This window comes from Seriola aureovittata, chromosome 3 (assembly GCF_021018895.1).
Source record: "Seriola aureovittata isolate HTS-2021-v1 ecotype China chromosome 3, ASM2101889v1, whole genome shotgun sequence".
Lineage (NCBI taxonomy): Eukaryota > Metazoa > Chordata > Actinopteri > Carangiformes > Carangidae > Seriola > Seriola aureovittata.
The window spans coordinates 12911083-12924748 of record NC_079366.1 but is presented as its reverse complement, the minus strand read 5'-3'; the positions used below and the strand labels follow the sequence as shown (position 1 = coordinate 12924748).

The 13666-nt window shown below is 40.1% G+C and overlaps 1 protein-coding gene across 1 annotated transcript in view; it reads right to left on the bottom strand.

The window, feature by feature from the left end:
* The window catches only part of LOC130166243 (E3 ubiquitin-protein ligase SMURF2-like), a 62591-nt gene extending 49067 nt beyond the window's left edge, over positions 1 to 13524 (bottom strand). The window contains exon 1 of the mRNA XM_056371713.1: positions 13128 to 13524. Within this exon, the coding sequence (XP_056227688.1) occupies positions 13128 to 13179 (52 nt within the window). The 5' untranslated portion in view covers positions 13180 to 13524. The remainder of the gene's footprint in view (positions 1 to 13127) is intronic.
* Between the last annotated feature and the right edge of the window lie 142 nt (positions 13525 to 13666).

Genomic DNA, 13666 nt, shown 5'->3' with positions numbered 1-13666 from the left:
CCCCAGAACTACATATTCATGAGAGGCCAGATACTGCCAGCTACTTTGTATCGGTGTGCACCAGAAGAAGCTGCCATAGTATACTGACAACATACTGACAGAAATAGCCAGAGATGGATAGGAGGTGACATGCAGAGAGACAAGAATTAAGAAAGAACATGGGGAATAAGCTAAATTAGTTTTTAGGGGGAGGCAAGCTGCCTTATAGTGAACAGTTGGAGGGTTTAGATGGGAAGAAACCAAGCAAGAAAGGTGATATGAAGCAGAGAGCAAAGGATGCAGGGAGGGATAAAGAAATAACAGGGAGAAAATAAGCCGGAGGGAGACAAGCTCATCTAAAGTCTGAGTCACAAAGTAAATGTAATACTCATATAGGAAGCATTCAGACTGAAGTTTAATTTAGGTACAGTCAGGTGTAATATCATACCACAGGAAAGTCATTCCCATATGACTCATTAGGTAGACATATGGCTGCTTATTTTATCTGCACGTGCTTTACCTGATGTAAAGTTGGGCCAACCTCTTTATGAGCACAGACCATACTGTATGATTCATACAACAACTGTCTCAGGAATGCAGTACAACAATTTCTTGTCAGAATTTAAACACAAGAGACCACTGCATATGATTCACACAAGGTCAAACTATGTGGGTTCGGACAGGAAGAGGGTTTTCCTTGCATCGATATTTGTGGACAGGGGTAAATGAAGACACAAAGACGGAGTAAAAGGTGTTACTTATTGTGATTGTTGGAGATTGCGGTTCACTTAAACTGAAATTAGCCCTGACAGCTGTTCATTTTTTGTCCTTGTAATATTTTCATATCTTTAAAAAACAATAGTTGTGATGCTCTATTAGCATTATACTGAAGCTTATTTAACTTGTCTCCTTAAGGTGCCTCAAACAACAACTATTAGATGTCAGCCCACCCAGGATTGTGTGTTCATGTGTGTGTTGAAAATAACTGCATATGTGTGTGTGTGCTACATTTGTAGTGTGTTCATTCCCATATGGATGCCAGGATTAATTTATTAACTGTCTCTGCGTGAGAAAAGACAGGGGTAGAATAAGATGACGACCATGATTATGAAGTGGAAAACAGTGTTCAGAGGTTGAGGTGGGGATCTAGAGAGCACTAAGAGGAGAGAAGAAAGCAATAAAAGAGGAAAACTGCAGTGATGGAAGAGGGGATAGGGACAAATAAAACAGAGGAAGAAGAAGCTGCGAAATATTACAAGGAAAATTAAGGAGGAAAAGTATAATAAAGAAGAGAGGGGGTGATGGAGGGCAGAGATGACGCCCTTGGTAATACAACATGCCATTCCTCTCTACGTCCCACAACCACTGAGGAAGGAAATCTGAGGAAAGCAAGGGACAGAGTCTACGTATTGAATAAACTGGTTTCTACCTGAGACGCTGAGACCATAGCATCACAGACACACTAACAACTTGCTATCAAGCTCAGAGACACAGACAATTATTCTGATTTCCACTGAGTTTCACAGAGGCCTAATAAAGCCTAATAAGGCACTAATACTGAGAGTGCTACAAAGTATAAGGCGTCATGCTACGATGAACCTCTAGCTGCAAAGCAGAAGGCACAACTTTCACATAATCACTGACAAATCTAAGGAAATTCATACTTTGGCTGTATTTTGTCACCTGCCAACAACAACAACAAAGAAAAGGTTCCCTCTTGCCAAACCAGTGGACAGTTTGGTCTCGATTACTGTCATAATTCACTGGAACATGTTCAAGTTCCTCAAACTCAAACTGTGATATTGTTCCAGATCACATACTACTAACACTGCAAGTTCGAAAGCAGCTTTAGCCATTCTACAGCTTAAGTATCAAATAAATAAAAAAATACCTATGAATAGACTCTGACTTATATTCAATAATGTCAAATATGGTGATATTTCCCGCCATATGCAATATTTTTCATAATATGGGGATTTTTTTTTTCAGTTTTGCACAGTCTGCCCTGCTGCAGAGTCTGACCGCCATTTCACCGCTTTGATTACACTTGAGACGCACTGCAGCCTTGTGTGTGTGTCGCTAAACTGCTCCGAATCACACAATCACACGCAATGCATGTCCGCTGCGTCGCTGCTACTGCCAGCTCTATATGTCTACATTGAGCCTGCCTTGGATATGGCCATCAATACTACAATGTTGGATATTCTTTTCATTATAAACAGAGAGAGAGAGAGAGAGAGAGAGAGAGAGAGAGAGAGAGAGAGAGAGAGAGAGAGAACCAGTAAAATACTGCCCTTCACCTGTTAAATTATTGACATAACATAATTATAGCCTACATTGGGTTTCTGCTATGACCATTTAGTGCATGTGGCCTCCGCTGTCTCCACATGTAGTTGCTAAAATGTTTAAAAAAATTTCTTTCATGTCTGTGTCATATTCAGATACAGCCTAAATACTAAAACTATAGTGAAATGTGTCAGTTTTATGTAATGTTGCTGGTATGATGATATCACTATAATTAGGTATTTTCCCTGTATACTTTTCCCTGTATACCGCACGCATCGCAAAAAAACGGTGAGATACCAAATCTCGACATCACACTTGAATCCGATTATAACATATAACATAACAACAACTATTCACTATCCTATTGACAGAGGAAAAGGGCCCGAGGAGGAAGCTGAGCAGATGGTGATTAGATGTGTGAGACAGAATGGTGAGACACAGGCAGCTACAAGAGAGAGGGTGACTGCCGTGTTTCCTGTCACTCTGAGTTTGAATAGCCTGGAGAGAGGTTACTCCAGGCATCAGTAGTTTTCCTCATCTCTGTGTACACATAAATATTCAACTGAGCCTGGCAGACTTTGATGGCTTTTTGTTGAGTGTGGGTGGAGGGTATTGATGTGTGGGACAAAAACACATCTATAACAAGACAGCAAGAACCTGACTGTATTTAGCTTGCATCGACCAAAATACGGACAACGAGGACAGTACTTTAATTGGCATGGGGCAACACTGGTCACATTCAAAAATATTCATTATAACTCCCATTGTCATGACACAAATCAGCGCCACATTATGACCTCCACATTATGCCAAAGCACCCAAGTTTCTTACCAGTATCCATCTTGCACAGACCTGTACCCTTGTGATCACCTCTGTAAAAGTTTCAATAAAACACTGTGCTTCGGGCTTTGTTTTTACAGCTATATTAAGAAAGGGATTTAAACAGTACATTTTTCAACAAGCAGCTAGATTGCTGTGTGAGCTCTTGGTTTCTCTTAAACATTTCAGTAGTAGTACCAAAACATGCCTACTGTTCTGTACTGGTAAATCCTGCTCTTATTGTGTTTATGTTAACAGTGGAGCGGGATGGTGTGGCACACTGGTACTGTCCAAGCTACTTGATCCTCGTCTCCACAATAAAAACCACTGCATCACTCATGTCTTCCAACTGTCTCTCTCCCACAGTTAAACTGAAAACACAGACTCAGAGAGAGTGGGATGTGATTTGAGTGGCAGTTTGTGTGTGTGTGTGTGTGTGTGTGTGTTCGCACAGTAGACATACTGAGTGGTCCACCAGACGCACGCGCGTGCGCGCGCGCGCACACACACACACACACACACAGACACACACACACACACACACACAGAGAGGTGGGTAGTCTGACTACAGAAACAGTAGCAGAACAGTGAGGGGGAGGAAAGTGTGATCCATAAAGTCTACCCTGCCGTCCTGCTTCTACTGGGTTTAAAAAATAAATAAATAAATACGAATGAGAAATTAAAATAATTTTCTCTATTCACAGGTAAAACTAGTTAATATTTACGACTCTAGCCAAGCAACAGTGATACATTTGTGGTCATTCTTTGATGCCGCACACTGCACACGTTTCTCATTTTCTGGCAATCAAAGACAAAAACTTTTTCAGTTCAGATAAGAAATAGTTTTTAGTTTCATTTTTATTTCAATAAAAGTTTGCCGTTTTGTTTCAATTTTTATTAATACCCCTGATTTTACATTGTTCTACTAAGATTTAAGAGCAACAGTCTTTTACAAAAAGATGGAGATTGAGGCCAACATGGGGCTGCAAACAACATTCCTTTAATAGCATTACTTGTACTTTTTGGCCACATCAGTGGCTTACTCTAGTTCATTAGGATTTGCTAAAGATTTCTAATTTTGATATATATAAACATTCTTATTGATTTGGTATAATGTTCTCTGTTGATTTGGTATTAACTTGTGCAACTCAAAACACTGTATGTGGGTGATGAAAGTGGAAGATACGACTATATAAATATATATAATAACACTGATTAAAATTGAAATTAATTTATTATTTTTGCTAAGGGTCCCTGGAATCCCCCCACAGACTCCTTAAGGTCCCCAAGCAAACTCACTTAAAACATGAAGTACTGTATTGTGGTGAGGGACCGGTACAGGAAGTGTGTGTGTGTGTGTGTGTGTGTGTGTGTGTGTGTGTGTGTGTGTGTGTGTGGGGGTTGTGTGTGTGTGTGTGTACATCACAAGTTGAAAACAGATAAAGAAAGAAAATACACCAAGCTGGAGCCACACCGACAGACTCGTCTGTCAGCTGTCTGGACGAGATCCGGGGGTGAGTGAGGGAGAGGAAGGAAGAGAGAGAAATGACAGAGAGATGAGGGACATCCTGTTCAAGAAAGCAAAGAGAGTAAAAGACTGCAGAGAAAAATGCAGGATACAGAAACACACAATGAGAGGCTGCAGTGGTGAGGTAGAGAGTCCAGGCAGTGAAAGGAAGAGAGATAGGCAGGATGCAGTTAAGTGCAAGAGCAATTACCTGCGCTTTCACATGTTCAAAATTACGTTTTTAAGACTCAGGTTTTTGCCTTCCTTCATAATTTTCAGAGGCTGTCAGAAATATTATGCTCTAGCCATATGAAAATAAAAATGTGATATTTCTCCTCCATATTCTGCAGGAAAATCCTTCTGAAGCACTTGGAAAGTTTAATGTATTCTGCATATTGAAGCCCACCTCCTCTCCAGTCCGAGGCTGTTATGCAATACTGAGGTGTTCAGTCTTTCCATTTTCCTGCTCCGAAGTACACAGATGCCACCAAGTTCCAAAGTAATTTGAAAAGCAGATAAAACTAAGGATTGACTGAAACAACCAAAGTCTAAGAACAAAGTTTCACAAAGCTATTTAGAAAAAGGCAAAATCATAGACTATAATTTGCCATATAATACATGCAGCCAATAAAGATCATATATTTATTAATAATCATGCTTATGCATGCTTTGTATTCAAAGGATCTGTTTGTTGCTGTAAAGACAGAATAAGTTTGATTATGAGATCATCTTCCAGCCAAATATCTTATGCACAACAGGTTTTGATCCAGTAGAAAGTATGTAAGCTCCCTGTGTGTTACATGGTGAAACGCAGGTCATGAGTGGAGAACACTAAAGCTGAGTTATGAGACTGGCAGTGCCCTTTGAGATTTCATTACCGAGTCACAGTGTCCTCATATACCAAATTCTTCCTAATACAGTCCCTAATACAATCCTGTGTTGAGATACAAAGACCATGTCTGAAAATACTAAGACAGCTTGAATTCGTCATTCTTAACAGTAATGTTTCCAAACAAATCATTAGGGCCTGATCAGATATCAAGCAGCATTCATCTTGAGTTAATAGAGGACTGACCAGCTGCACACAGCTGACATCTCACCACAGCAGTGCTCCTCCACTTCTGCTTTGCTGTGGTTGTGTTCAGTGTGCTAACCCTAATAGAAAAATCCACAAGTCATCTGGAAACAAATGTACCCAGTGTTTCCCCTACCATTGTCTTGGGGGGACGGGGACAGAGCCCCCCATGTAACATTCAGTAGTAAAACAACTGGGATGAAAAAGTGCTGTACTTGGATATCAACATAAGGGGAAATCAGAGTGTACATATAAGTAGTTTCTACAGAAATTCTTTGTTTGCAAACAGCTAAGATAGACATGCAGATGCCCATGTATTTCCATGGCAATGCACTTATATAAACATAATTGATTGAAAATTAAAGTTGGACATTATCAAGTGTTTACACTACTCTTCCATTTTGTAAATTAGAACCTGAAGATGACTCTTCTGAAAGCAACTTGTAAATGATAAATAAAACTTTTTAAATTAGGTTTTGCTAAACTTAGGGAAGTAACAGCACAAGTTCGGCTTTGACTTGAGTCATGAGGTGATATCATGCGAAAATATGTGAAGTTAAAATATCAACATTTGTTGTTTGGGATAGCCAAATGTGCAGTGAGAATTTTTCATGTTTTTACTACAAATTAAGCAAAATGTGTCACATTGTATTGTCTGGTCTGCTGCATCTGAAAACTATTGTTTCCTGTGTTTCCTTTTAGATTTACTGATAACAGAACTTACAACACAGTTGAAACGGCTGCGTCACAGAGTGAATTAAATGTTTCCATATGATGAGGAGGGCCTCGTGAACAGTGAATGAGTATATAGAACCTTTCAAGTGTGTGTGCAGTCAATTGAAGTATATGCTAGTGATGCAGACTAAACAGAGCTGGAGGAAGTTTGGGTATAGAGCTCTATGCTGCTCTGCAAAACCTGACCACAACACAATGACCCCAGAGGCTAAAGGCAAGATCAAGCAGACATGCACCGTTGCTCGCAGGAGCGTCATCTCTTTCCTGACAAGGACCCTGCACACAGACTAATCTATAGTACTGAATATTTATGTTAGGTCATAATTCAGCACAACATTCACAGCCAGATGACTTGAAAATGAAACACAGGTCATTAACCAATTTTTCTTGCCACAGAGTATGCATTTTACACAGGGGCTCTTATGCATCCCATAAACTGAGACCATTTCACACTTAACCAAATTGTCTAGCACTGACATCCGCAACAGATACCCAGGGGAATGGATTCAAGCTTAGACTGACAACCTTCAGAGTTTTGGCATTTAAATGCAGCCTATTACTGCAACACTGCATTGTCTTTTGTGTGCTAGACTTCTCATTATTGTTAGGTTTGCTACATAATGTTGTGACTAGTATGGGGAGTCATGCATTTTGTCTCTCATTCAAGATCACACTTATTTTGTAATTTGATTACAACAGCAGCATTATAGCAAAAAACATATAGAATGATGCATTAATGTCCGTTTCTCCCGCTCCTAATTAACTGCTATCACATTTAATGAGATCCAAATGTTTACTTAAATTTAATTTATTCATTTACAATTTCAGTGTTCAATTTATCTTGCATACATGTCTGCACCTATTGACTGCTTCCATCCATTGATATTTCTTAAGAAATTGATATTTCTTAAAACATCAAGGCTGGTGAGATTGAATAACTCTGCAAGGAGATGCTAAGCTGAACAAGAAAGTTTTAGATTCACGCCTACACTTCTGAGGTGAAAGTCTGTTCCAGCAAAAACATGCATTCCTCCATTACCAATGGCTGTAATTTTATGTATTTTTTCTATAGATGTTTCTGACACTTGTACCTGGAATATCAAGCTACAGGATGAATAACAGTAATGAGTGATATAAGATCATGTGGGAGGGGACAAAAATTGAGAGAACACTTTAATAGAGGAGAAAATGTGTAATCAGAGGATCGATAATAAGATATGAGAAAAACATGAACATGAGATGAGCCGACGACAGAGTGGTTGACAGCAGCAGCCTCGAACTGCCCTATATGGGCTGCTCTTTTGTCTTGGCAGATCAAGTGTAAAATCTTTTAGCTGTAGCACATAAAAACACCCACACACCACCAAGCAAGAATGTATAGTATAAACGACAGGTCACTAATAGACAGACTAGAATAGAGAGACTGTTGGTTAACAGCTGGAGTTAACCATACAAAAAAAATGGAAATTTTATTTCATTTTGTGAAACTAAGCACTTTATTACAATTTTTCAAAAGCTCTGTTATGTAGTTATTACTTATTACAGGCGTTGTTTCCCTTGAAATGATAAAAGAACATATAGTTATTATTATACAGAGAAGGTATAGTGTGTAATCGCTGCTGTGCACCGACCCCCCACCTAAGTTCTGGACCTTTGCTTGAGGAAATTTTGTCTAACTTGACCTCTTTGAATTCTAATTGAACAGCCCGGTATACACACACACTCCAAGCCAAAGACACATGAGTTTTCTCACTCTCACACACATCTGTGTTTGCATACACACTCACAGACTAGCCTCCTTTCAAATCTCTGAGATGAAAAGTAGCACATTATGCTTCACTGCATGTTCAGAAGTCACAGTGACAGACAGGCTCAAAAAATACAAGAAGCCAAGTCAAAGAGGAAGTGTCTGATTCCAGAAAGAAGAAAACCAGAGGTAAGCAGTATGGAAATGAGCACGTAGGCTTCAACATATCATACTCTTGTGAATGCTGGCTATAACAGCAGAAACACTGAATCTCTGCCTTCAAAAAGGCAGTGGACTGTAAAGACAAGTCGCCCACTGACCTCCAGATATAAAACATCACTTTTTTCAATATGGGGGAGTAGAAATATGCATACAGGTGCATACAGAACAGCTAAAGGCTTACTTATCTCAGTGACTGGGGAGCTAAGGTTTATGAGCAACCTTCTACACCTTCTTTCCTTGTGCTATGAGTTTCAATCAGCATTACATTTGCAGATTACCTTCTCTCATCTTTCCTGAAGACAGATGTTTTATTCTACGCAAATGCAGAAATGAAAACATTTTCACCCTATAGTTTTCAATGTGTGTGGGGTAGCACAACTGTAAAATAAAACTGGTGAAAATCTTCTCAGTATCGTAGAGGTGATGCTGCAGCAATCAGAATTTTTGAGCGGTGTTTATTAATTGCCTCATAACTGGGTCAAACTGCAGTTTCTGCCAGAGGATTGCTTGTTCCTAAATTAAACTGTTCCCAGAGATAAATAAAACAGAGAGCGACACAGTAAACATGTCACTGTATGACTCATTTCTATTGTATGCTGATGAATCATTATCAATAACTGTGGTCCACATTTCAACTGTTAAATCTTTGTATTGTTTAAAAAGGGAAAAGGGCCACTTGCAAATCAAACACCTTAGACGTAACAAAATAAATAACACCACCAGCACATACATGCAAGTCCCTGCACTACCAGCAGCTCACAATGTGTTGATTAAATGTGACTATAACTATGTAATCAGCTTCCATTCAAATCATATGGAGAAGCTAGCAAAACTGCCAAGAAATTTTGCTGGCCGCCATTATCCATTCAAGGTGAGCATGAAGAAGTGAGTCAGAGACTCAAAATTATAAGCTAAAAAAAGGAATGTATAAGACACTTGCCAGATTCAGGCAAACAGAGAAAACTGTTTCCAAATAATTGTATTTTATTTCCTCTCATTTCAGGCTGCTTTAGTCAAATTATCCAAAAAGGCAGTAAATATATGCCATTTAAATGTCTCTCACATCATAATTTTTTTAAATTCTTCTAGCATTCTAATGTGAACAAAACTTATCTATAATGCACAATTATCTTGCAACCAATGTGGGCATCACAGCTTGAAAGTTGACAGCTCCTGTTGGTTACTAACTATCACCACAGTGCACTCCTTGTAACATTCATTCGCCATATTTTAGGAAGTTGACAGGCAGAATTTAGCTCAGCATCGCGTGATGACAGTACATCCTGTGGAAGCTCAACTGTGTACATGAATTTGTCTGTGTTCATGTACACGTGAAAGTGTGTGTTTGTCTTCTGTTTTGTGAGCACAGACATTGCACATACAAACAAGCTGACACACACAGCTGTACTCTGAGAGCTGACAGCGAATGCTAAGACAGTGGTCCCTGACAACTTCCCTAAAATCCACTCTGCCCCGGTGTTAATGCTGGGCCAGGGACAGAGGCTCGATCTTTATCTTAATCACCAGCTTCCTGGCTTTTCCCCCCATTCAATACACACACAAGCTCTAGCACCAGCTATCCAAAATTTTACAATGAGGGACAAGACAGACAGACAGACAGACAGACAGACAGACAGACAGACAGACAGACAGACAAAGCATGAGAGTAGATTAAAAATGTCAATGTGGGTTTCCTTGCTTGCTTAAGTGTCACGCGCTCACACACAACAGGGAGAATCCTGAGATGATTCTTCCAGTCGTTCCCTGCTTGCTGCGTGCCAACTGGAGTCTAATGGAGGAAATGGATCACATAGACAGACTCCCTTCCCTAGCAGCAAGGGCAGCAACAACATAGTGCAGCCAAGAAGCCATATTTGAATGGCGGCAAGAGACGGACTCATCCCCTCGTACATCTCATGTCATTCACCTTTGAGGAACTCCAGATTCCATCCAGTGAACGAAAGTGAGGGAAACACCCTGTTCTTGTTCAATTTCAGTAAATCATACACCAGCTCTTACTGCAAAGTAGAAAGAGGGGGAACTACACCAACTGTCGGCTCCCTGCAGTGTTCGGAATAACAGCTCTCAAAATCCAAGACTGCTCTCTTTTACAAGCTTGGCAGCAAACTCTGTGGGGACACGACGACACACCGCCTACCAGCAAATTCAAACCTCAATGTTTTTATTAATTTAAGCATCAAAGAGCAACTGTCCCAGATAAATGTTCCAGACTTAAGGAAGATCCCCAAAAAAGCGTTTCAGAGAAATTAGAAGGTGGCATTTAAATGCAGTGTGGGATGACTAAACTGGGGATGAATACAATCAAAATCCTGCAGTGTGTGTGTGTGTGTGTGTGTGTGTGTGTGTGTGTGTGTGTGTGTGTGTGTGTAAGACCACCCTACGCACATTCTAATCTACTGCTGTGACAAGAGGGGATCCCAGTGAGGGTGGCAGGCTATAACAGTCACACCTCTGTGACACCAATCTAGGAAAAGCTTAACTTTGGTGGAAGAAAAAAACTGTCAAATTTTATATTATTGTGAGGAACGAATCAAGAAGAAAAAATGACTGGTTTGCATAATCAGAACCCATAGTGTAATATTTTTATGAATAAAACTTGCATCTGAGAAGAGTTTCAAATAAAGGGGCCGAGACGACTCGTGACTGAAACAGAAAAATGCAAAGAAATGAAGCGACAGCCTCTGCAGGGCCACGTTGGCAATAGATAAAAGTGTTAGACAACAAAGTGATTAGCCTTGGTTGGAGGTTAAGCATAAAGCAATTTACTAGCAAGTCAGAAAAGAATTTACTTTGAAATCCATAATTATGCAACTGAATTTTAATCAAAATGTTATTCTGAAGTAAAAACCCTGATTGATACAGAGCCATCGTTTTAATCTAATTTGCATGGGTCACATGTGGCCAGCAGGGATGAAAGCTGGGAAACAGCAACAAGGCTACAGACTGCAAATGAAGATGCATTCAAACAGATTATTATTATCATTATCATTTTTATAGAAATTATGAAACATTACCATATTTCCAACCATAGATCCCTTATCTCCTTTAGATCCTAGCTATTGGTTTTACCAATTCAACTTCTGGCTTACAGGGGGAAAAAATACATGCAAACTATGAGACCACAGAGCAGACAGAGTGAAACTGGACTACGGCTGGTATGCAATGTTAGGTCTAAATGCACACGGTCTCAGACGCATAAATCAAGTGTGGCCACAACCAAACACACATGTTTAGTTGCAATGAATGCACTAGTCTAAATGTTGCCTTAGCATCACTGATCATCACTGTGTGAGCAGCAATTCTGGTCGCGCTCTGCCATATGAACCCCAATGGCTCTCTCCCTTCATATACACACGCGCGCGCGCGCACACACACACGCACACACACACACACACACACACACACACACACACACACACACACACACACACACACACACACACAGCTATCCTTATCCTTTCTCTCTAGTGAAGGACAGACAGAGGATGTGTCTATGATCAGGAAAGACTCACATTTCCTCTGTGAGGTTTCACATTCCTGGGATTCCGTCTGAAGACCACTGCAGCCCATTTAAAACCATTCCCCATATGGAGGGGTGAAAAAAAGAAACCCAGGGCAAATGAGTAGGAAGGACGGCTGGGTAGGTCTTTGAGCTTTGAGAGTTCTTTTTAGTATTAATCTACCCTCGTAAGTAAATGACCTTGTTGTTCACTTGCTGCACATTATGCTGAATGAGAAGACACTTCATTCACATGTCATCTAACCTTCCAAAAACCATTTCATGACAGAACACCTGTCATTAATCTATGCTGTAGGAATTCAAAACTATACTGCACTGATGTGAGTCTTAAAAACAAAAACAATAGTGGTCTATCACCCAATACAGATAGACACGTCAAAAGAATCAGACAACTGTAGGTTCTTACACATCAGCTGAACACCATCAGATTCATCATTTGATGTGGTTACCACCAGAAGACGGTGAGGGTGAAAGGTTGAAAATCTGGTTCCTGCATACATCCATCACTGCAGGTAAAATCTAAAACAATACACATGCCATTTCTTTCATAATAAGACAATAGCTCCTCAGAGCAAACCAGAAAACGTTTGCCTCGTTGGAAAATGCAAATGAATTGCTTGGAATATTACTTTAAGGAACACCACATAATATAGTGGTATGTTTCTTCTGTGCTTTGCCACTGTTTTTCTTCATAGACCACAATTAGACGAGTCCTAATGATAGATGATCACACATAGTAGTGTTTTGACGGTATGAATAAACAGGTGATGTAAAAGATATCCACAAACTATGCTGAAAAACTACAGGAATCCATTAACGTTATCACAGACTTCCTGATACCAAACTTAAGTATTTAAATCTGACATTACTTTTGGAGGAAGCCCATCCAAAGTCAATACAGTCTACAAATAACGTTAGCCAGCTGGGTTATTAACCTTCAACATAAACAGTTACAATAGGTTACAGCTAATTTTCGCTAACGAACAAGGTTCATTGACTGCGTTTCAGTGCTCCTTAGGGTTTTAGCGTCACATTCGGTTACAATCAAACCATTGAAGTGTGATAAAAACAATGAACATAAGGTATAATATGAATTGAAATGTTGATTATAGTCGCCAGTGTCCTGCTGTACCATCAGCATATGTAAACCTGGTTGGCTAGCAGGCTAACTTGCTAACGTTTCGAGCGGCGCAGGAGGGGGTTTAAATTCGCTTACCTGTCAACCGCAGCTTTACTGGGCCATTTCTCCTAACTCCTTGGTTAGACATTCCCCTTTGTGTTCCAGCTTGATGAAAATTCACAAAAAGTCTCTAATTCATGTGTCAGCGTATGATTTTTTTCAAAAGGGTATCTCCCAAAACAATCCCTCTGCTAGCTTGGGGTTAGCTTGTAGTATCACCATAGCAAATCACGCTGACTGATGCAACATAATGGTATCATAATCATATCGCTGGAATAACACTCTCGTCTTGAGCCCCGTTCACGTAAAAATGTCAAATAACTACGTCCCCAAATGTCGTTCATGCCGCGAGCCACGGGTACTGATACAGGTCAGGTGAACGGTTTGCCCTCCATCCAGACAAGCGCCTACTCTGCCCGGGCAGCTCAGACTGAAGTTGGTGGTGATGATTGTAAAGGCTATGCTCCTAGACAGACAGACAAGCTCAGGGACATTAGATATAAGAGCACATCCGCTACCGTCATTCAAAATAAAAGCAGGATTGAACAATGCGTTAGCTCCGCTAAATTTACGCA